Raw genomic sequence first — 24,902 nt, 5'->3', positions numbered from 1 at the left:
ATAAAAAGTGTTTGTATCTGAATCACATTATGAATTGTGTTAATTAATATTAACTTAGTTACTAGTTCCTTGAGTATGCGGATGATATTGTCTTGTTGCGTGACAATACTCAAGCCATGAAAACCACACTTAATCAGTTGGGAACAAGAGTCCGAAGGCATGAGATGTACTTTGCACTTTCTAAGTGCAAAACACTTATATAAGACTGGCAAAAGTTTATGCATGCACTCAATCTTGGTAGTGAGCAGTTAGAAGCAGTCAAAGTATCCGCATATTTGTGTAGATGTGTAAATCCTGGTGGTGTTTTCAGGCACGGTGATGACAATTCGATTGGTATCACCATCCTAAAACACCAACTTCAGTGGCTCGGATATGTACTACGAATGTTATCCCAGAGAATTACACATCGAGGATCATTTCCCAACACTGGGACTGATTGGAAAAAGCGGAGGTGGTTAGTGTTTGACATTATGTTGTCATATGAAAGCAAGCTTAACAAAACCGGCATCCTTAGGTCCTCAGTGACTCCGTTGTTGGGGTTCTACAGATGGTGTAATACAGTGACTTAATAGGTTATCAGACATGGCTAAGAATAGTAGACATTGATGGTTATGTTGTAATTTTCTTCTACTTCATAAAAGTGACAGGAACTTCTGTAACTGAAGAAATCCCTTCTGGTTGTACTTTACTTAACAATATTGCTTCTCTCTGTTATAACTTGTGACCGCCGATTAGAGAGCAGTGACTTATCGATCGGATCAATGATGCGTAAACCCGTACGAGCAACCTAGAGTTCTGATTGGTCCTGCTTCCCGCCTAGTCCAGTCAGTTAAGTCCATACCACCAATCCAAGCCTTTTTGATATGAATCATGTATTCCAAACATACTTGGTTTATATACCAATCAAACAGATCACAACGTACCATAAAATAGAAAATGACATTTGTAGAAAATTTGGCCAAATGTGGCTGTGAATGTGGGAGGTAGTGATTAATAGACAGGGAATAATTCAAGAATGGAAAATCGTATAATAACAGTTCATAAGTTAAAATGAAACTTACGATAAGAGAGACATGCATATGAATAGTTTAGTTAATTAACAATTATACGACAAAAATATACGCACAATATTGGTCCATAAATAGATCCCAAGAAATTACCACTCGTTATTCTTAGCGGGACACAACACTCATTATTTGTTTCTTATTTTATTTACTCTCACTTATCTCAATCATTTCTTTCTATTATGCTCATCTCCCTTTTATCTGTTTACAACCTCAATTTCTTATTCCGTGGTGCATTTTTACTTTGGTACCCCTTATACCAATTAAATAATAAATGTAGGTATCATTACCAAGGTTTGATTTGATAATTTCGAATAAATTGAGCGTTGGGTTGATTGTTATTTGTACTATTTAAACTTGAATTAATTTTAATTTGGTTATTTATCCTCTGAAGAAGTGACTTACACTAAGTCACGAAACGCCAGAAAGTCTGATTTTCTACTCATTGGGATATTACAAATATATTATTTTTATTTATAAATAATAAATGAATAATACCTTAGATATTCAAAAAAAGTTTCAGGAACTAAAACGTTCGCAGTTGTTTGAATATCGTCAGTATATATATCAATAAATATATCAACCACTTAAATTAGGGGATATACATACACTGTTGTTAATATTAATTTCGTTAAGTATCTCTGAACATAGCCAGTATGAAGCCTTAGACCGATTTTGAGATGTAACTTCAAAAGATAATCAACGGAACGAGTTATTAATCATTAGAAAATGTATAATCACTCTTTAAGATTCGAGTTCACATTTTGGATCAAACTAAGAAACAATATGATTATGAGATATATTAATTGTAACTGTGCAGATCATCCAAATCTGTTGTTCAATCAAATGAACTATCTAGTAGAAGAAAAAAATAATTTAATTAACGTTGAGAAGTAAAACATAATGAATTGGTCTTTATTCAAAGTGAAAAATTTCATTCATCTGTTTTTTTAGTTCATCAATTAATTTTTGTCGAGGATTGAAGGAGGAACGATCATCTCTTCTTTAACCTTTTTTATTGTTTCCAATAAATTTATTTAATTAAGTTCAAGTTACTTTTTCCTTCAGTAAACTGATCTGAAGATAATTATAATTATTAATAATATCTACAGTCATACATGGATGTACACACACACACACATTTATACAGTGATCTAAGAGATAGTAATGGTTTTAAACGAGATTGTAGCCAATTTGAAAAATAAGGATACAAATTCAAGCAAAATAGACGAATAGTGGAACAAGAATGTTTATTTTATTGGTAAATGAAGATAGATGAAAAAAATAAACTAATTATCAGCCTATTTATTATACTAGATACTTATAAACTTGTAAATTACCAACAATTAAATCTGTCAGAATCACAATTTTTGGCGTAAAATATTGGGCATTGAAATTCAAAAAGTGAAAAAAAAGTTAGCAATGAAAGTAAGGAAAGATGGGAAAACGAAATGAAGAAATAAGGAGGAAATCAGAGTTTATTTCATGTTTAAGTATCATTAAGTGATTATGTCACTGGTAAACAGATTTTATAAACTATTTATTTACAGGAATTAAAGGAACATATATAATCTGACTAGTTTCTTAGTGTTGTTTTTGCAACAAACTATTAAATTTACATCATAAATAACCTTCATTAAAACAATTGAAGGAACAAGAATGATAGACAGTTGTTTAACAAGTTGTCTAAATCATTTGCCAAATACAAGTTTATGTGGTTGGTCTATGAAACGGAATTTCGATAAAAAAAGTAGTGTTATATTATCTGTCTGGCGAAAGTGAAGTAGATGTAGGGGAATTCGAACTCACGACCTATTGCTTGAATGCTCTAACTAAAACAGTTGGAAGAAAACTCTGGACCAAAGTTTAACGCCAGTTAGCCCTTATCATTTTAAGGAGTCTGATACTTTCTGTAGAAGTAAAACTTGCGCTGCCTAGCTTCATGGTTTCAGATGTCAAACAAAAACCAAATGAACTGATACATTTAAAGACTAGACAAACACGAAATCGACCACTACACAATGATTAATCAATGTGAACTTAACTCTCTAGAATCAAACACAAAATCTTTAGGTTTTGTAAATGATGAAATATATCTGTTAGGTATGCAGAGGAATATACCAATAATTATCGTGTTAAGTCTAATGGTGTCCTTGGACATTAAATGAACATTCCCTATTGGTCGATATTTGTTTCACTTGTTAAATATTGTGTAAATGTTGTTTTCTATTTTATGGTACGATGTGGTTTGTTTGTTTGGTATATAAATAGAGTATGTCTGAAATATAATGATTCATATCTCAGAGGTTGTGATTTGTGTTCTGGACTCAACTGGCTGGGCTAGACAGGGAAGCGGGACCAATGAGGACACTAGGTCGTTCGTACGTGTTTTACGTGTCACAGAACCGATCAATATAAACGCTGCTTATCAAAACCTGCAGTCACAACCCGTTACAACAATTGGCACGGGGTATAAATCGACCCAACTTGAAGTCACAACAATATCATTGACTTATTATAACAATATAAATTTTTGCTTGACATTAGTGAAGCAGATTGTCTAAAATACAAAATCCTAGATTTATTGAACTATCTTTTTTACATGAAAATTCTAATGAACACCCTTTGAATTATAGTTGCTAGTACAATATAAGTTCCTATTTTTATTGTTATGTCTTGTGGTCTTGCCGAAGCTACTACTTAGATTCAATCTACCAAAATAAGTCATCGTACACAACACGCGATTGATAGACCACGAAAATCCCCACATTTTAAAATCTCTAATCACAGCGCTACAAAGCTAGATGAACGGTCACATGTACCAGTATCTTTCTTTAGACTCATAACTGAAATGATTATAGAAATAAAAACAAACAAACAAACTACAAAGCATCATAATTTTCAAATCTCAATGGGTGTATAACGTAGAGTAACAGGTTTATAATTAATTTTAGTGTACGGAAAGTAAAAGACAAAGCAATAATTAGGGTAACAAAAAACTAGTTAACAATCAGGACTCTATGAGAATACCAATATCTTAATAAATAACCATTCGAAAGAAAGAATGTGAAAAAGAATTCAGTGGAACATTGTTACCAAAGTTTCATATTTTTTTTTACTGTCTTCGTCTCAACACTACTCTATTCAAAGTGATCGTTTTTCCAGAATTAGCTTATTTGAAGTAAGAATTTTTTGATAAGTAAATATAACTACTAAACTATTACACAGTGCACAGTGTTGGAGGTATGAGGGCGGTTGTCACTTCCAGTTGACCACACCGTGGAAGGGTTCTTCTAGATGTACATGGAAAGGAAATTGGGATAGAGGTGATCTTAATGACGTTAGAGGGTGACAGCAGTGAGCAAGGGACAATTGCTTGAGGCCGGTTACACTCGAACTTTTTGTGAGTAGTTTCCGTGTTAGCTCCATAAGTGTTGAGACCTTACCGACGGAGATGGAAATCCGTGGGACAAGGTGAGGTGTGCATTCTTAGTGTCGACCTTTTATAACCCCACCCTTCCTCTGTGAGAAGGGAACATTGCTGTCATGATGGTTGTCTGAGGGAAACACCTTACTTTCATCACGCCTCTATAGAGTCAGAAATACGACTTTGCCCTCGGACCTTGTGTTTGCTGCTTTTAATCCCATCGCTCTTCAGCCGACCTAACTGGCACGGTAGGACCCTGAGGAATGATTGTTCCAAGCAGTATAGCTCGATTGGTTCATCACGATAAGCAAGCCCAGCCACCGCGTCAAGGTAACAGCAACGGTCGGGAGTGTACAATGTAGATGATATTTAAAAGAGAAGCATAAATTTTGAATGTATGAGAGACAATTATGTCATTAGTTTTCAGCTTTGTTTTAACTACTAGTCAGCTTTTTTTCTAGATTTATCATCAAGTCAAGCAAACACTGTTTATAAGAAATAATTTAATTAAAGAAACTTTAGCTGAGAAGATGAAGATCAACAGTTTTTGTTCGTATTTGAAAAAAAATTATCAGTCTTCAAATTAAAAAAGTGTTTCAAATACATCATTTAGACGATTTCGAATTTCTATAAATGGTTGAGTATTCCTAATAAGACTTGTAAATAAGTTAATCAGATTGGTGAAAACTACTATAGATCGCTTAACTTGTTATTGTACTTCGGGCATTTATTGTTATAATTTGAACTATCTAATTAATCATAATACTGTAATAATATTAAGATAATGCCATAAATATAAATCTCTGATTGATTGAGAGTGAAAATGTTAACCACCATTAAAATGTGCGTAAAATATTTCTCCGTGAAAATTATGAATTGATTGGTTGGGCACTGATGATGAAATATACATAAAACAAGGATGGGATGTTTGATTATTACTAATTGGTTGTCGGTAGACCTACTTACTTGATACATATATATGATAAAAATGATCTTAACTGTACCGGGAGTCTTCAAAAGAATCATTTAATAGTTTTGAAAAACAAAGAAAAAAAACACGAACGAATGATTGTTTTTTTATCGTGAACTAACATCAGCTAGATCAATGTAGAAAAATTAGAGAGAGAGTAGTGAATAGTTGTTGCTTTTGTCCAAGTTTGAACTATCTCAGCGAAGCATACTCATGGATCTCCTCCCTAATCTTGAATCGATCCTGGAACGTTTAGATGTGATGATGAACATAATGATAACTTTAAGTTAATGAAGTATGAACTGATTGACTAACATTTCAAAATTCAAATAATTCGCTACATACAACAAAGCTATATTCAGTGTCGTTTGTAGGTGACTGGGTAAACTCTGAATTCAGTTAAACTTCATAAGTCACGACTTTACACTAGAATCTCCGGAGCTCTCATCCTGGGTTCCACTCACTTTAGTTGTGCCATAACTAAGCCAAAACATGGTATCAGTCTCTAGGTCGCTGAATATCAAACTAAACCAAATTGGTAGCTGTAACCCAATGATTGGATATGTTAAATGATATGGTTGAGAATCAAGTTCAAAAGCGCGGATACATTCAATCCTTGCCTTCCGTTAGATCCAGAGTTTTCAAATAATCGCATACTTCTTATTCCGTAGACTCATTCTTTCTTCTCAAATAATATTGTCTATGACAAGTGTTTTCTATTATTGTTGATACTGTTAGTACTTCTACTAATCTGGGATTTTATAATTTCGTCTTTATGTTTTAAAGTTGTGTGACGAACCGAACAGATGTACATATGTGCCAGGTTCTGCGTTGCTTATGACCGGTTGGCTGAGTTGTGCACTTGTGATGTGTGCTACTGATTTTGTCAGATATAAGTAGTATGTATCACTAATTGAAAGTGAAATGCCTGGCAGCAAAACGTTGAGAAAATCTAAGAGAACAGAACGAGAACACAGAGTGATTGTATGAAAACGAAGGAACAACAAAGTCTGAAACGATTGATTGATATTTTGCGAATGAAGTGTCTACTGTATGGTTCTCAGATTTTACTAAGAGATTCTGTAATTTTGTATTCAAATGCACTTGGTTGTCCCCCAGTGGTGTTCTCGTTCACTACACACTTATCGTCAAATTAAAACAACAAAGGTGTCTAAAGTTGCTTGGTTTCCAAATGTCCACCAGATAATATCGCTCCATGAGAAAATCTAACATAAAATTACATTAACCTCCATAAATCTAATCAGTTTTTCAAATACTCAGTTGACATCATGTTAAAAGGGGAGGAAATTAAAAAGTTATATTTACCGACTAACTGAATAAACACCATCACGCATTAGACCATTTACTGTTCGTGAACCAGTTCTTGTATAATCACCCTATACAGAAACAACACAAAAGAAAGATAAATATATTTATCAATGTGTTTCAGTTAGTGTTAGACAGTAATTGATTACTTAATGTCATTTAATCTTGACTTATTGAACAGTTATCGACTAAACAGTATATTCATTGAAACACATAACTGAACAGGAACACTACAACAAAGCTTCCCTCCTTCTTTAAAGAAATTTCCATGCATGATGAGATGAAGTTCATTCATTCCAGAAATCAGTGGTTATCTAACTTGGATTAGTTCGTAATTTTTATGAAATTCAACAATCTTCGCAACTCGATACTGATGATCATATATTTACTGGTCAAGGTATTCTATATGAAAACTAAAAATTGATATTTTGATTGAAATCATTAATTGATCGATGTTAACCTACCATTGAAAACCTGCAATTACTGGTTCTCAATGGTGGTCTAACATTGATCGGTTCATGATCTCAATTGGGACTCAGTAATCTCTACAACCTTATACTGATAAAAATTGATAGTTGGAAAAATAGGAGAGAGCTAGAGAAACAAGTGAAATATATGAAGTAACAACGTTTTATATTAGCACTGGGATTAAAAATGGATTAAGGATTGTCGTTTTTGGATTCATAAAGGAGGCTTAAATTTTCTGATAGTTAGAGTTCCTACAGACTTAAAAATGATAACTTTATAGTTTTTATATAATAATCTAAAAAAGTATTTCAGAGTTAATCGTATGAGCTTTCTCAGTTATATGATTAATTATAGAAAGGTACAGTCCCATTCTTTATCTATTTAACCTTTCATATTGGGACGTGAGCTGCTTATGCGGACAGATATAAACAGTATAAAGCAGGAATTAGAAATGAAATGCTTATCAGCCTTCTCACAATTGTTAAACACGCCAATAGCTGTCGGAACTTATGAGCCCACCGAAGTGAAAGGTACTTGGTTCAAGTATCAGTGTGAGCATCAACATTTGTGATGTAAGAACATCCCAGCCGACGAATCGCAGATAGCAAGAAACTCAAGTCCTGGATCCTACTACTAGTTACAATGTAACTGTGCTAAAACTTAAAATTGTCTCGATAAGTGAATATCCAATTCGGTTGTATAAAATGCATTAACACTAATACAGCACACTTCTTTTCAAATCAAATGATATTGTCTTCTTAATACACCTTTCACCCAAATTACAAAACAACTCATGACTTTTGAACCGGATTACCATGGTAAACAAGGTAAGGTTCTACAACTACTTGCAAATAGATGATCGTATACAAACTGTCGAATACCAAACAGTAAATACTGAGTAGTGAATACATGTCTTATCCGATCTTCTAGAATGAACTGATTCACTATATTTAAGTTTGACCCGACTATATATTCTATAGTCAGAAGCGAGTATCAAGATATGCGTATAACTATGTTACTCATGACTAATTTCATCATTAAACCACCAAATTGTATCAAAAATTAGTATTTTGAAGGATCATACTGACTACTTCAACTGACCAGCTGTTTGTAGACCTATGATTTAGACAGAATTCAATTCTTTGTACACTATCTAATAAAGTTCCAAGCTTGTCAAATTCACAATACTGTGACGAATATTGTGACGCCACAGTAACTTTATAAAGAATATCTCCTGAATGAAGTAGTTATTTAAAGATTATCATTTTCCAAATCTTCATACCATTTGGCAACTATTAATATTCACGGCTTAAAATGGCCAAAATAATTCTGAGTAGATATGATATGGCAAAGGGATGGGAAAAGAAAATTAGTAAACAGTATCATGTTGGAAATGTAGATGAATAATGAATAATTCTACGACATTGAGACTAATTTCGAACCATTTATAAAAAGTTTCAAGATGTCAATATCGATTATCCTTAGAATTTCGGATAGGAAGTCTGGACTTCTTGACATAACTCAAAAAACAAGTTAGCAACTTCATGGGCTGATATCGCCTCTTAGCTAATCCATCAATAAATTCCCCCAATATACTCCGATGTGCAGAGTACGCTAAATCATTTATTTTAGATTAGAACATTTAACACAACATTTAGGATAATCAGATTTTGGTTAGTACACATTGACTTTTAAATCTACTTGCTATGATACTGTGTCTGTATGATTAGAAACAGTGGAATATTAAAAATCTTAGGAATACGCCTTGTTATGAGCATTGTCTTTACCATTATCATATCCTACCAAATCAATACTAAATAGATAAAACTTTACTGAACAAGGCAAAACAAGTTATCTTGTAGGTATTTTTTGAACATTTGTATATAATGAGATGACAAAACTTAATTTAGCAGCCAAATATTTTTATCATAAACGATTTTCTCTAATGTTGATGGTAGCCAATAAAATCAATATTTCCGTCTTATCATTAACAAAAATCGAACTTATAATTAAGATTAAAATTGAGATAAGTTTCAGCATTAATAACATGGTATTGCTACTGAATATCAGCAGTCTTTCTGAGACAACAATGAAAGAACGCAAAGAATAGTTAAACATCCTCAATTCCGGCAGACCAGATTTCAAAAGCATATAGCAAAACAGCTCTCACTGACCCGTTACAGACCTGACCTTTTAAAGCTAGTCTAATATCATGAGAACGTCAGATATAACTGAGATTAACTTAAAGAGCTCTGATATTCACTAAACGTAGGCTGTTTTTATCCGTCATATCACTGCTACAACTCACACAATTGCCCGAATACACACTTTTAACGGCTCACTATCAGAATACAGGCACATACTCATGAAATTCTTGCAAAATTTTTATCTTTACGATATATAGTAAGTTTATCAGTGTATTTCAATTAATATCCAGATTAGATTGTATACTATATAATTTGAGTGGAGAACAATCAAAAAAGATATTTGCATAATTAGATAAATAAGAATAATTTATTTTTCAAGATGATGATCTTTAGGGAATTTCCTATTCAAAAGTAGTGTATTCAAGTCATATAATGACAAATATCTTAAGGGCATTTACAAATACATGATCGTGTAAAATTCCTAGGATTGTTATCATTAGTATTACTTCGATTATTAATATAGTTTGAGTACATTGTAATTAATTATAGTAGAGAGAAAGTTAAACAGAATGTGCTCATATGACACTAATCTGCTAAAGACATCTATTAAAGAAAATAACGAAAAAACGAACAGACAGGAGAAAACATGCACAAAAACACAAACATATACGAAACTTAACTTACTTTCATTGCACTCGTCCCTGCATAAATTCGACTGATAGCATCGCCATTTGTTGCCCACATATGTTGAACTGCGCGTAGAAATTCAGCGGGTAAACATTCCTCCGGGCCTAATAAACCAATTTTTTTCAACTATCATTTTAGTAGAATTATGGAATTGAAAAGTGATAATGAAAACAGAAAAGAAGGTAACAGTTGAATACAATGATTAGAATAAAGTGAGACAATGTAAACATCTGTTGCTAAGATACAGCTCTGCTATTTTAGTAGCATTATATTCACTGTTCAGACAATTTCTAATTGCAATTTGCGAAAAAAACCCATAAGTTATGATTAGACTTTCGAAAAAATTCTTAAGCATTAACATTACTTCATACATATTATTGGTTCATCGAATTTCAATGACTTCGAACTACATCCTCTGTTTATTGTCATTGATACTAACATAATTTCGACTTGTTTACTTTTCCTCTTTCACTATGTTGACGCGAATTGAGGTCACTTGGGTCGAAACATATTTGTGACAGGTTCTACGTTATTTATGATGGATTTTATGTAATGTAAGTAATAATATATTGCAAAAATGTAATTACTGTGAAACTAATTGAGAATGTAAACATGCCGTGTAGGAATTATTAATGGAAACTTGGGAAAGCAATAAAGTGTTTTGTAAATTAATCATTATTTTTAAAAAAAATGGGAGTTTCTGCAATGAATGGAGCATAATACTTTTTATTTCTAAGCTAACTTGAGTCAAAACTTAAATTTTACATCTTTCGAATTCAGGGGTAAAGAATATATATATATATATAATGGGTGGATTGGATCAGTATCACTACTTATCTTGTTCTATCATTCTTAATAATCGCTGAGATCAACATACTGCTTCCTTCAGTTTCATGTCAGTTGAAGACTCTACGGGCTGAGAACTCAATGTCAATCTCTCATTCATATAATTGTTGAATAATAGATAACTAGAGAACAACTGAGAGCCCGTCAGTCTGTTCTTCTAGAAGTGTCCCGTCGATCATTCTAGTAACTTTGTATCAACGGTGGATCAATGATTTACTTAATTCCAAGACAGTTTTACTATCCACTAACTTTTTAATCTTAGTTTTGAAATGCTAGATGCAGTTCGTGGTTTAGATCGAAGTACTTAATAGTATTGTGTTTTCTGAGCTGTACAGTTTAATTGAGGTGTTTCGGTAATTTTTCAAAATAACGCCACTAGTGCCCACTTCATGCAAGAAAACAAACGTTTATTTGAAGTACGAAAAACGATCAACAATTAAAACTTCCTACAACTAAATCATCCAACTTGAACAACAAAGCATCATTAAAATGAAGTCCGTTTTTTACTGACATTTAAAAAAAGTGTTTCTTGTGTCTCTCCTTCTATGAATTATTGTATTGATATTTTATTAAATGATGATTGAAGTTGCGTTTTAATTTTAATTGTGTGTGACCTAGGCTAGTTTAATGTTATGCGTTTTTCTGAATTCAGAAAAGTGTTTAATATTGACTGAAATTGGAACCTTTCAATAAAATTGAACAAAAAAGGTGTAGATAAAGCTGATGTATGGTGAAAAACAACTACCTATCAACAAATAGACAGACAGAGAAAGAAAACAAGAGGATATTAATGATTACAAATATGAAAGAAAAAAAAACAGTCTGAAAGTGAACCTATAAAAGTAATATTTCAAAAAGATCAAAAAAAGAAAAATAAGAATAAAAGAATTCGTTTTAATTTCAACAGTTGAGATCATGAGTCAATTGAAGCTAGAGCACCATGGAAAACCTGGAAGCACTGGACGGCCGTTTCGTCCTATTGTGAGACTCCTCAGCAGTGCGCATCCACGATCCCGCCTCGCGGGTTAAGCGCCTGGAGCGAGACTGATAGGTTCTGGGTTTGAATCCCGCGAGGCGGGGTCGTGGATGCGCGCTGCTGAGGAGTCTCACAATAGGACGAAACGGCCGTCCAGTGCTTCTAGGTTTTCAATGGTGGTCTAGCTTCAATTGACTTATGATCTCAACTGTTGAAATTACTACAATCTCCAGAAAACCCCTTCTGATACTAATTCGTTTTAAACTGATTTAGTTAAGAAATGAATATTTTCTAATGCAATAATAATATATTCACATGTACAATGATGAAACAATAAACTAGTTAAAGAAAAGTAAAAATTAATGAAGTTAATTTTGTTTAAAATTTAAATAAATTGTATGGATAGTAAATTTTGATTGAGTTAGAAACATGAAAATTAAATATTTCCATTATCATAGTAACTAGACAGATAATTTTTACTGAGATCCTAATAATAAACATGTTATCCTTTCATTATACTTTGAAGTTTGCACAAAAATCTAGAAGGTATTATCTTAAATCTAATAGGTTCATCAATATAGCTTAGTTTTATTGATAATTTGGATTGGAACATGTATTTCCGATAGTTTTTCACTACAATTAAAAGTTGTAGTTATGGAAGTATTCAAAATTATAAACAGAAGTAGACACAAACAGATATTGATGGATATAATTTAAGGATAAAGTCTAAAGAAATTCTACCAAACTTTTGTTTCATCTACATACAGTTAAAAAGCTATACTCAGATTAACAGAGGAAAAATTGACAGATTTGTAGTGAAAACGTCTTTATGATAATATTTTTTTAAAATTCTTCCATTTAGTGATGATATTTTATGCCCCATTTTATTTTATTTGATTATCAATTTGTTTTCCATAGTGAATACATTACTTGAATGTTCCCTGGTGTATCTAGTTTAATGTGCTGGAAAAACTTACACAAAATGTGATATTTAGATTATTAACATTATTTTGAAATGAAACAAGAAATCATAATTAAAACTGAGCCAAATAGTTCATGATCAAAATAAAAATGTAAATCTAGTTGAAAGTTGACTTTTTCATAAATTATCAGCTTGGTGAAAAAAAAATATTTTGCAATCGACTATTTGCATTTAAATGGTTAAGACCATGAGTCAGTTGAAGCTAGACCACCATGGGAAACCTGGAAGCACTGGACGGCCGTTCCGTCCTATCGTGGGACTCCTCAACAGTGCGCATCCACGATCCCGCCCCCTGCGAGATTCGAACCCAGGACCTAGTGGTTTCGCGCCCGAGCACTTAACCACTAGACCACTGAGCCGGAATCTAACGGTGTTAATGTCTAACTTCAACTAATCCACGAAATTGAGTGACACATTCACCATTGTCTTCAGTGAGTTACTATCTCACAACAGACCTGGTTGAACTCCACTGGTCACTACTTCTCACTAGAACTCCAGGATATACCTCGTGAAGCCAGTCACTAGTGAGCATATGCTGATTAATATCAGATGGGTTTTTGTAGAGTTCAACCAGGTCTGTTGTGAGATAGTAACTCACTGAAGACAATGGTGAATGTGTCACTCAATTTCGTGGATTAGTTGAAGTTAGACATTAACACCGTTAGATTCCGGCTCAGTGGTCTAGTGGTTAAGTGCTCGGGCGCGAAACCACTAGGTCCTGGGTTCGAATCTCGCAGGGGGCGGGATCGTGGATGCGCACTGTTGAGGAGTCCCACAATAGGACGAAACGGCCGTCCAGTGCTTCCAGGTTTTCCATGGTGCTCTAGCTTCAACTGACTCATGATCTTAACCATTGAAATTACTACAATCTCCACAAAAACCCATCTGATATTTGCATTTATTTTAACAATTTGAAAACCACGATTATTATGAATAGGTTTAAATGAAACTGTTAATTAACCAAACAATCAATAACTTTGTTCAGTATGGTGATGATCAAGCCTATTCTTGTAAACTGGTTATCAGTTGAAAAATCAATCCATTTTTTTTATTGTTTATTAAGCAGGTCACAGCTGATGTATGGTAAGACTAAAAACGACGTAAAAGTTGTACAACCGACTGTAACGATACTGCTTACTCATAACGAAACGAGGAATCCAGAAAAAGTTTACTATAAAAACAGCACACCTTACTTTGTTCACCAAAGAACCATTACTGACAATAAAGCCTTTAAATTATGGAGTTAACACATCAAGAGGTAGTCAAAAGTAGGACGTTTGTAACCGTGCTCAACAACTTGTCCGTTGGGTTATGTGGCTACATTACCACGTCGACAAGACCACTATTAACTCAGTTTACTTTTCAGGTAGAGATATCATTCTACAGTGTGGAAAGATATGAAATGACAACTTCTAATACATCTCCAACTAGTGTCAAGATCGAATTCGCTCTTCACTTATTAATATTTCTTCTGTCCCCACTATTAATAATTAACCTATGGTTATATTTTTATTTCCACCAAACACCGTTGCTAACTATTCAAGCTCATGAAATTTTATTTTTGGTCTCCTTAAACTGCGCTCCAAACTGCGTGTGTTGTGTTTATTACTACCGGGGATCGAACCCAAGACCCTTTGCCTCGTACAGAAACGGCTAACTTCGAGACAACTGGGCCGCTATCCAGTTGTCTACATGATTGACTTCAATCGAATCGTAATATTGCGTAACCATCTTCCAATGTACTTGGTGGGTAAAATTCGACAGAGTAAAAGTCTGCTGCTCACGGATTCTCACTATAGCTCCAAAATTATCTCTAAAAATTAGTCACTAGTGTGCACATGATATGTTGACCTTTTCAATCCATACAAAAACTCACACCAATGATAAATAATGATTTAATTTACCTGATTTGTAATCATGACAACAGCGAACATACATTGAACTAAATTTGTACGATCTAAGCAATCTAAACAGTTCACATGAAATAACCATCTTTGTTCACATATTACACCATTATGAGTAACCCTAGAAAAGAAAAATATAAATTTAATCAACACTGCTACTAATTAAAACAATAATATTTAAATAGGTATTTCGTAATGTTATGGTAAATCTGATGAATGTTCTCATGGCGTTATTTAACCTGTCAATCATAGAATGATTTAGAAAAATATGCTGTATTGTATAAAGACAAATTCCTGAGTACTAGAAGTACTAACGGTATCATTGGTAGTAGAAAACATTAAGTATTGAGAATATGATTCGAGAACAATGAGTAAATCCATGGACAAATAGTGAATACATCTGTGCTACTGTGACAAAATATTAAGAATGTCGCCCGACCTTTCTAATCATTGATCGGCGTGTCGCATAAACTGTAAACGGGAAGTAGGCACGTACCAACTAGAGTCAGTTCGACAGTCAATGCCTGTATCAACTGATACTACATCTTGGTTTCACGCCCAAGCTTTATCCCAGTCCACGTTTGCACTGGAAAACATTATGTACCAAGATAGATAGTGGTTGGGTATACATAATACACGTTCTAACCAACTTAGATTATGATGGTTCACTATCTAGTCAATAGATTAGCTATTTTTACCTTAAGACAGGGTACTAGGTATAGATGGTAGATCTTTAATGGTTATGATAGTAATTTCATCCTACCTTTGAGACTCACAGTAACGTTACATAATCTCAACTTAACATTCGGTTGGAAACAGAGGCATCGAGTTTTTCTATGGACGTGATAAATTGAGGTATTTATTTATTTAAAAACATGAATATTTTTATAAGGAGACACCAAATAGATATGCGCCACATAAACCATTCGATTTGTGTAAGGGCTGGGGTACTGCCCGGGTGAACAAACTGAAGCAGGCGGATTTCTTAGGGAGCCACACCCTGAACCTTTGATCTAAAGGTCTAATCCACAAGGCAGTGGAGCAACGTCAGGAGATGCATTCTCATGGCAGACGGTGACCAACGACTGAATCATACGACATTTGCTCCTTCAGGATACTGGAGCTCATGTGCACCATTGTTTTGTAATCAGAGTTTTCCAACTACTAGGTGAATCCTCCATATCCACCAACCCGGTTAAAGCGCCGTAATTTGCTTTCCGTCCTCTCAGTTTCGTAAACAACACCCCCTTCGCGGGAAGGCAGTGAGTAGGACTTCCATGGCAGTAGTTGTATGAACGTGGCCATGTGAGAGCATTTCGAGAGAGAGAGAGAGAGAGAGAGAGAGAGAGAGAGAGAGAGTTGACTCTCCCCACTCTCGGCCGTGGGTATTTAGGAGCTAAATTAGAATCCAGTGTTTCACATTTTAAGCTTTAGTGACTCTCAAAAATCATGACTCGATGTTATAGATGAAATAATAAAACACTCTCATTTTGATTGACATTACAATTGACGTTAGTTTTTGATGAAGAAATAGTCTCAAGATATTATTTCAAGTACAGGTGACAATAGTAATAGTAGTAATGATAATAATAATACAGTAGCAATATCTAAATAGAGATGAATAATTGGGATGAGTAGGGACTACTTATCATAACCAGGATAGCTTTTTTGGAGACGTTCATTTGAGTGCAACCAGCAGCAATCTGTGAACCTAATTTTTGTGCTAGTTGGGACCTTTTAGCTATCTAGATATCCGCAATACTAAGTGAGCTGATGCATCTCGTGCTATTCGAACTCGTCAATCGGTATTTCAATGCACATTTCACGATTCTCATTTTTAAAAAAAATTATTAAACAAAATAATCATAAGAATAATGACAATATTTAACAACTTACCAACAATATTTAAAATTACGAAATAAATCGTCAATACCGGATAAAAGAACTGAAGCATTTTGAAATTGAGAATTTCGACTGTGTTATAATATAGAAATTTATGTTGATGTATATGATAGAAAAGACAAAAAACATCTAAATAAATAAAATTAATGGTAAATAAAAGATTACCAATGAAAACTTGCTAAACACTAACATGGAAACAATATTAATTAAATAATGGGAACCATGTATTTCAGACTGAAAACCGACAGAAAAAAGGTGGGATATTTGACTTGATTTCAAATTATCAGGATAACTACTAAATTATTTATTAGGGGATAAAGTTTGCTCCATCTAAGTGATTACATGGAAACGCAATGACCTGATGAGATAATGACTAGTTAACAAATTTTCATGTATGAAGAATAAAAGTTGAACTAGACAAGTCGGAAGATAATGGGGAAAAACAGTGTGAATCACACAACTCTGGATATAAAAACAATATTACCAAGGTAGATTTAATGTAGGTAAAAATTGTTTCTGATTAAACAATAGAGTAGGGTGAAAGCTCTAAAGCTTCCATATACCTAGGTACTTGACCTAGACCGCTTTTGAACTATATTAAGTAATGGAAGAAAATCGATGTTTGTTCACTGCTTTCGTTACGTGTCATTTGCCTTTATTTATTTTGATAAATGCACAACCACCCTAACTAATCATGATCACTACTCTCTATGCATTCATGTTCGCATACATATATGAAGTGGTTAACGCAGTGGAATATAACACAACCACTTGTTCATTATATGTGAAAAATTATATTTGAAATAATCTCAGCGATTGAAATTTGAATAATTCCAACGTTTCATCTAGCTAACTTGTCTGGACTTCTTCGGGATAATAATCAAAATCAAAATCAAAAACCACTTTTTGTTTTAATTTCTAACGGCATTGATCTGATAACAATAAATCAAGTAGAAAAAAATGTACTCATTTGATGCCTAATATTTTCTTCATTCAATTTACAGTGTCAGAGTCTAAATTAACTGAAATTCATGATAATGTTCACTTGTAAAATTGTTATTTTTAACTAGAACTGAATATTTTCTGATTGAGATCATGAACCGATTGATGTTAGACCACCATTGAAAACCTAGAATCATTGGATGGCCGTTTCGTCCTATTGTGGGGCTCCTCAGCAGTGCGCATACACGATCCCGCTCGCGAGAGTCGAACTCAAGGCCTTCAGTCGTGTGGGCGAACGCTTAACTTCTAGACCACTCAGTCGGAATCCAACGGTGTTAATGTCTAACCTCAACCAATCTACGAAATTGCGCGACCATCTTCCATTGTACTGAAGTAGATACCTGTCTCTACCTGACACGGATTAGCTCCACTGGTCACGGCTTTTCACTAGAACTCCAAGAATTCCCTCACGAATCCCTGGGATCGAATTCCGCGAGCGGGATCGTGGATGAGCACTGCTGAGGAATCCAACAATAGGACGAAACGGTCGTCCAGTGCTTCCAGGTTTTCCATGGTGCTCTAACATCAATCAGTTCGTGATCTCAATCAAAAAAGTAATAATCTCCACAACCCTATACTGATGAATATTTTCTGTTGATCGTCAGTTAAATAAATTAGGTAGTGTTATGGTTTGAGGGCAAATAGATTTTTTATGAAAGTAATTGTATGGTACTATGGTAGGTGATTATTTGTGGGAAAAGGAAGAATTCTAAGAATAAATTTACATTTACACTTATGGAATGGTTTGTAGAAATAATTAGAACACATTAAAACTACATTGAAAAATTGTAAAAAACAAATTTACCATCTAATTATAGTATGCAAGATTTTATTAATGATACAATTCGATTTCATCTTCACTACCATCAGTATTTCTCAACAAAAAAATAAATGAAACGTAAGTATTTTATCAAATCAGAATATAATCTATGCAACTAAGATGTACGTATATATATATTGTTATGTAAAATTAAGAGCTATATTTAAACAAACTTTCATTTCTCAGTATTCAGACAGATTCAATTGAAAGGTTTTCATTTTAGTATTTTAACCGAAAAAATAGTAGAAAATGATAAATGAGTAATTCATTTATTAGTTTGGAAATTAATTACTGTATGAACTAGTCGATAGAAGAAGAGATATATGATGAGTGAATGTAGGAAGTACGATAAACAGTTTAGTAAAAGAGAAAAAGAAACATATGATCAAGTGAATCAACTATTAATTGGCATAGTTTGAACATTTGAATTGATTATAAACTTTTCTACCCTCACGGTGAAATTTAAAAGAATACAAAGTGTACATATATACATTGATGACAAAACAAATATTCAATACATTCCATCATGATTTTCAATGATTTCCCAGCTGATATGAGTATTAATTAGAAAGAAAACATTTTAAGAATGAAAGTCAATTGTGTTTTAATAGTATAGTCTAATTTGAACTGATTTTCATTTTCTTTTAAAAAGAAAAGGAGAATCAGTAGTTGAACAATGAGAACTTGACAATTTTCAAAAACGATCTTAATGATACAGAAATAGGTATAATTAGACTAATAACATTTTTGCTCTGTGGATTGATATGGAATTTATTAGATTTTAAATCCCAGTTCATATTGGAATATGATCTGAATCATTATACTAAATAGTTTATTCTGTGATTGTACAGATTAACAAAAAATCATTCGATTATTTTTTTCATTCTAATGTTAAGAAATTTAAAAAAAAAATGTACATAAGGTGTACATAAAAACGTACAAATAAAATATTTTAGATGATCATAAATTCTATAATCACCAGTCAAGTTTTAGCTTCTAGGTGAAGTTCAACTATATACCTTATTAACTCAAACTATTCGATATAGTTCGTTAGACATTATCGAATCAATTGATACGAACCATTAACTTAATTTTTAACATTTGAACAGTAAAAGAATAGCAACAACTTTACACATAATCCAAATAAATTACACGTAAACCACAGGACTGGAACTATTCGGATAATTCATATTCTAAACATCGATTAATTATCTTATGAAAAATGGCCTTGGATTTCGTAAACCAGGAAATCTAATATCATTCATTTAAGCAATTTACTATTAGTGGTATATTAGTTACATTCTTTCGAATTTAATCTATGACATGGGGATAGTAATTACTAATTTTAATTAACATTAATAATTGACTTGAATAAAATTCAAAACAAAAGTTAATTTACTCTTATTTCACCAAATCAATAATTCCATTTGATTTTTGAATTATAATACAAAAGGGATATTAACCAGGTTTCATAACGCCGTTTCAAGGTCATGGAGTAAGACTCACTAAAGCATGATGTAAGAATAAATAGGATGCTTTACAATTTCGACGATGTTACAGTACATAGCGTATAAGCAAAAGAAAGTATTAGTTCAGAAAATCATTTAATGTGATTGTAGTACAATAAGTCTAAAAGAGCTGATACTCACTTATTTTTTTCAAAAAAGACATTTCGATAACTAGTGTTTCTGGTGGTGAATTGGATCATATAAATTCCATTAACTAGTATGGTTCCCCTCTTTAATTTAAGTCTAGTTACGACGGAGCGACAGTTTTGATAGCCCCCAAATGCTTACGGCCGAGCGTGGGAAGAGTCAACTCTCTCTCTCTCTCTCGAAATGCTCTCACATGGCCACGTTCATACAACTACTGCCATGGAAGTCCTACTCACTGCCTTCCCGCGAAGGGGGTGTTGTTTACGAAACTGAGAGGACGGAAAGCAAATTACGGCGCTTTAACCGGGTTGGTGGATATGGAGGATTCACCTAGTAGTTGGAAAACTCTGATTACAAAACAATGGTGCACATGAGCTCCAGTATCCTGAGGGAGCAAATGTCGTATGATTCAGTCGTTGGTCACCGTCTGCCATGAGAATGCATCTCCTGACGTTGCTCCACTGCCTTGTGGATTAGACCTTTAGATCAAAGGTTCAGGGTGTGGCTCCCTAAGAAATCCGCCTGCTTCAGTTTGTTCACCCGGGCAGTACCCCAGCCCTTACACAAATCGAATGATTTATGTGGCGCATATGTATCTGGTGCCCCCTTGTACCAATATCTATGTGTTCAAATATATAAATAAATAAAAGAGAAACAAGTGCTCAAAAATCACAATAGTTGCATTACAATCTATGGGCAGGAGAAGTAGAATTCGACAAAATAGGCATTAAATCCAGATGCATAAATTTCTCTTCATTTCAAATCGCAAAATCCTTTAACCAACCCTGATAAATTTATAAATCATACAGAAACATTATCAGAAATCCGATTTTTTCTTTATTTTTATAATAACTTTCCTCAGTAAAAATTTATCGTAGTCATTGCCATCTTTTTCACTAACTTAAAGTTGACAAAAACTTCTCAAGTTCATTCTGAGAGTAACACCAATGACAACAATATTTTTGACTAATATCTTGATTTGGCTATCCTCAGATTTGACATCCGATCTATTTTTCTTTTTATGCTACTCAAGATATTAAAAAGTTTTAATTCTGTCAAACATTGAATAAGATAGTAAGACAAATAAATTAAATATATACATCACTTGATAACTAAATTCGTCTGGTAGTCACTTATATGGTCTAGTTTTTGTTCTCACATTGTATGATTGTTCACGAAATCTATCATAAGAAATAGTATGAAATAGTTCTTTAAAAGCCAATAAAGACTAACAGATAACTTGTCTATAAACAAGGTCAATTAATCCTCTTCTCTATTTTAATTAAGAAAGGTGATTTTCCAAGACATTTTTAAAAGAGAAAATTTTATTTTCATTGTAGAAAAAAAAGTTTATCAAAGTCGTGTTGTTTTTTTTTTCTGTTGCCTTTCTACCTATTCAAATTTTATGACTTCAGAAAGTAATGTGACAGGAGAAAAAAACTTTTACAGAACTAAATTTATACTGATTTTAATTAGTTATTTCATTGGCCAATAAGAGATTTATTGTATCTTTAAAAGCTAATTATTTGGTACAATCACAGTACGAGCAATAAGAAAACTTCAAAAGAATAATTAATAGAGATTATGATCTGATCCATGTTGGACCATCACTGAAAATCCGAAAGCGCTGGACGGCCGTTTCATCCTAGTATGAGACTCTTCAGCAGTGTGCATTCATGATCCAAAACACTGGACTCGAATCCATACAAAGATGAAACACGTTCAGTGCTTCCAGATTTTTAATGATGGTCTAACATTGGATCGGCTCATGGTCTCAAATAAAACTCAGAAATCAAATTATCTTCAATCAATTATTGTACAACTAATTTATGAAGTACACGATTATATACTGCGCTTTAAGGCACATTATTTATCTGAAAGTTAATGTTGCCACCAGGCTGCGACTCTACAACTTGTAACTTTAAATTCATGTTCTATACAACGAGCTAAACTACTAGGAAATAAATCATAGGAAAAACAATATATAACTTTTTAATGATTCCCAGTATTTAAAAATAAATAGTTTATAGTGTTTCTATGTGGGATTTACAATTTAAAAAAACATCTGTTTAGTTCCTAGCCATTTTATTTTATTGATTAATAACCTGTAGTAATTAATACAAATACATAACATATAACGTGAACAAAAAGTAAATCGTATCTTTTAAAGAATTCTAAAAGGACAAATAATTTAGATTTCATAACAATTCGGATATTTGTTTTCCAATTCTTATTAAACAGTTTGTGATAGAAAACCTTAAAATTATGTTAAACGACAAAAATCACAGTGCATAATATCAGAAAGCCGAGCGAAGGTAAGATACTAAGTATTATATAAATGCTATTTAGTCAATGAGGAATCATTCTAGAATGTGCATCGCTTTGCGTTTCTAGTATTATTACAAATAGATTATTCCTAATCATATGAGTTCTCAAAATAATGAAGGTTTTTCGTAGATACTGTTGAATTTTACAGTTAACATTATGAACTGATATGAGTTAAACAACTGTTGTTAATCGGGAAAGATCCGGTAGCTACTTCGTCCTGGGAGTGCGTATCCACTACCTTGTAGAGGAACAAAGCCAGGATCTTAGTACTAACAGTCACCCGTTCACTAGTGATTAGTTTCCAGAGGTAATTCCAAGAGTTCTAGGGAGAAGCCATGATCAATGAAGTTCAACCATGTCAAAGGCGAAGCAGTTACTCATCGAGCGAACATACGAATAGAAGTTGAACATTTGCATCACCAGATTCCAGCCAAATATTCTAGGGTTAGTAACTCAGCATGAAATCTTGAGATCTTGGGTTCGACACCTGGTAGGGCTATGAGTGTGCACGACTAGAACGATACATCTATCCAATGCTTCGTTATTTAACTAAGCTCAGTGGGGGATGTTTACAATCAAATATATGAATTCAAAGATTTATATAATATTTCATTTTATTTGAACACGGGATTACTTGTTGTTGACGTTTACACTGAATGTCATTTCAAACTCATGTTATTATACACATAATTTACACAATATCCTGTCCATCAAACTACAATAACAAACTTTTGACTGATTTTCCAATGTTCTGTAACTTTTTTAAAAACTGAGTGTTATTGTGTACAATTAAAAAATAGGCAGTCTAATATTAAACTGATTTCATTATGTTTATTTGCAAAAACATGACAACTGAACTAAGCATGTAAACAAGTGATGTGAAAAAACATAAAAGAAATCATTATTACTTTGATTATATGATAATTATCATCAATAGAATAATATTAGGCATAGATTTTCATAGGTTCAAGAAAATTCCAGTCATTTCAATAATTGTGATTCAACGAATTAAAGAACAAACTACACAATCACACGATTTCAAAATATCTTGAAATCATATTACCAAGGGGATGTAAATTAGAGTGAATTAATAAACAGTGAATTTAGGTAGATAACTAATAGTTTATAATTTATGGTTATCATTGTTTTTAACCGATGTAGGACATTTTTATTAATAGTCTGGAACAATTAAACATATCCACCCAGCTATCAAGTCACAAATGGGATGAAACGCGTGTCCTGGATATCACTCCTAGCCACCAATCATCTCTGCTTATAATGCTTGTGACTTATGGTAATATTGAGGCAATCTGAACAGGATGTATATATGCCAATATGAGACTTATCAATTGCAGTTCTAAACATCAATGAGAAGATTTAAACAACCAATGCAAAAATTAACTAAACATATCTGTTTCAAAAATCCCTTACCATAGAAGTGTAAAACAATATCGTTTTAAATCGAATCATTGCTCATTGATAGTTTCCTATGGTTCTCTAATTTATACCAATAGAAGGTATATGAATTATTGACAGAATGTAATTAGAAACACTTTTTACACTTATTTATTACTGACATTGTTTCAAAGTGATATTTAGTTGAACTGAATAACTTACTTTTATAGTATTGCATATAAAGAGGATAGTTTTGTTGAAGTATTTGTCATATTTCTTTATTTAAAAGTAAATAAATTAATCCTTTTTATATTAAAAAAAATTGTAATAGTACAAAGAGTTGTTGTGTAGTGAACGAAGACTTGGTGGGGATAACCGATATATTATTTCATGCAAAGCTATACAGTGTCTTTATAAAATATAATAAAAACTATACATTATTTGCACATTTTCCTTCAGTTGTCCTGTACATACTTCTTCATTCTTGCTCTTCGTGCTCTCTGTTTTCCTTTCTGTTCTCTTTAATTCAATCTTCTGATGTTAGATCTTCTACTATCGATTAATACTGCATACTACTTATATCTGTCAATATGATTAGCATACACTATAGCTGCATTGTGACTCAACAATTTTGAAATTAAACATTGGAATGGAATTCAATTGTATGTAAACAAACTATTGAAACTGAATTACTAACACCTTACTTAATGCAGAAAACGTTTTCTACGAGTTTTCACAATTATATGATGGTGAGTTCAGTGTTTCACTGAAACCATTTATCTCATGTAATGATATAAAGTTATAAACAAGACGGTAAATTTCAGGAATATTTTTATGAGACTTCCTGTAAAAAGTATTACGATGTAATTGGTCAGCTGTTCAGTACACAGCAGTTTTGTAAACCTGTTGTGTTTTAAGACTGGTTCATTTGGGCCTACTGTAATTTTTATTTACCAAGGAACGAGATTCTCATAATACAAAACAGGGAATTAGAGCGAACTGG

The 24,902-nt window shown here is 32.9% G+C and overlaps 1 protein-coding gene across 1 annotated transcript in view; it reads right to left on the bottom strand.

The window, feature by feature from the left end:
- Nucleotides 1-5,135: 5,135 nt before the first annotated feature.
- The window catches only part of INPP5F (Phosphatidylinositide phosphatase SAC2), a 75,671-nt gene continuing 55,904 nt past the window's right edge, over nucleotides 5,136-24,902 (bottom strand). The window contains exons 5-8 of the mRNA XM_051213619.1: nucleotides 16,694-16,771; nucleotides 14,798-14,918; nucleotides 10,087-10,215; nucleotides 5,136-6,858 (exon numbers count right to left, since the gene is read on the bottom strand). Of these exons, the coding sequence (XP_051069611.1) occupies nucleotides 6,784-6,858; nucleotides 10,087-10,215; nucleotides 14,798-14,918; nucleotides 16,694-16,771 (403 nt within the window). The 3' untranslated portion in view covers nucleotides 5,136-6,783. The remainder of the gene's footprint in view (nucleotides 6,859-10,086; nucleotides 10,216-14,797; nucleotides 14,919-16,693; nucleotides 16,772-24,902) is intronic.

This window comes from Schistosoma haematobium, chromosome 3, assembly GCF_000699445.3.
Source record: "Schistosoma haematobium chromosome 3, whole genome shotgun sequence".
Lineage (NCBI taxonomy): Eukaryota > Metazoa > Platyhelminthes > Trematoda > Strigeidida > Schistosomatidae > Schistosoma > Schistosoma haematobium.
This window is presented reverse-complemented; position numbering and strand designations above follow the sequence as displayed.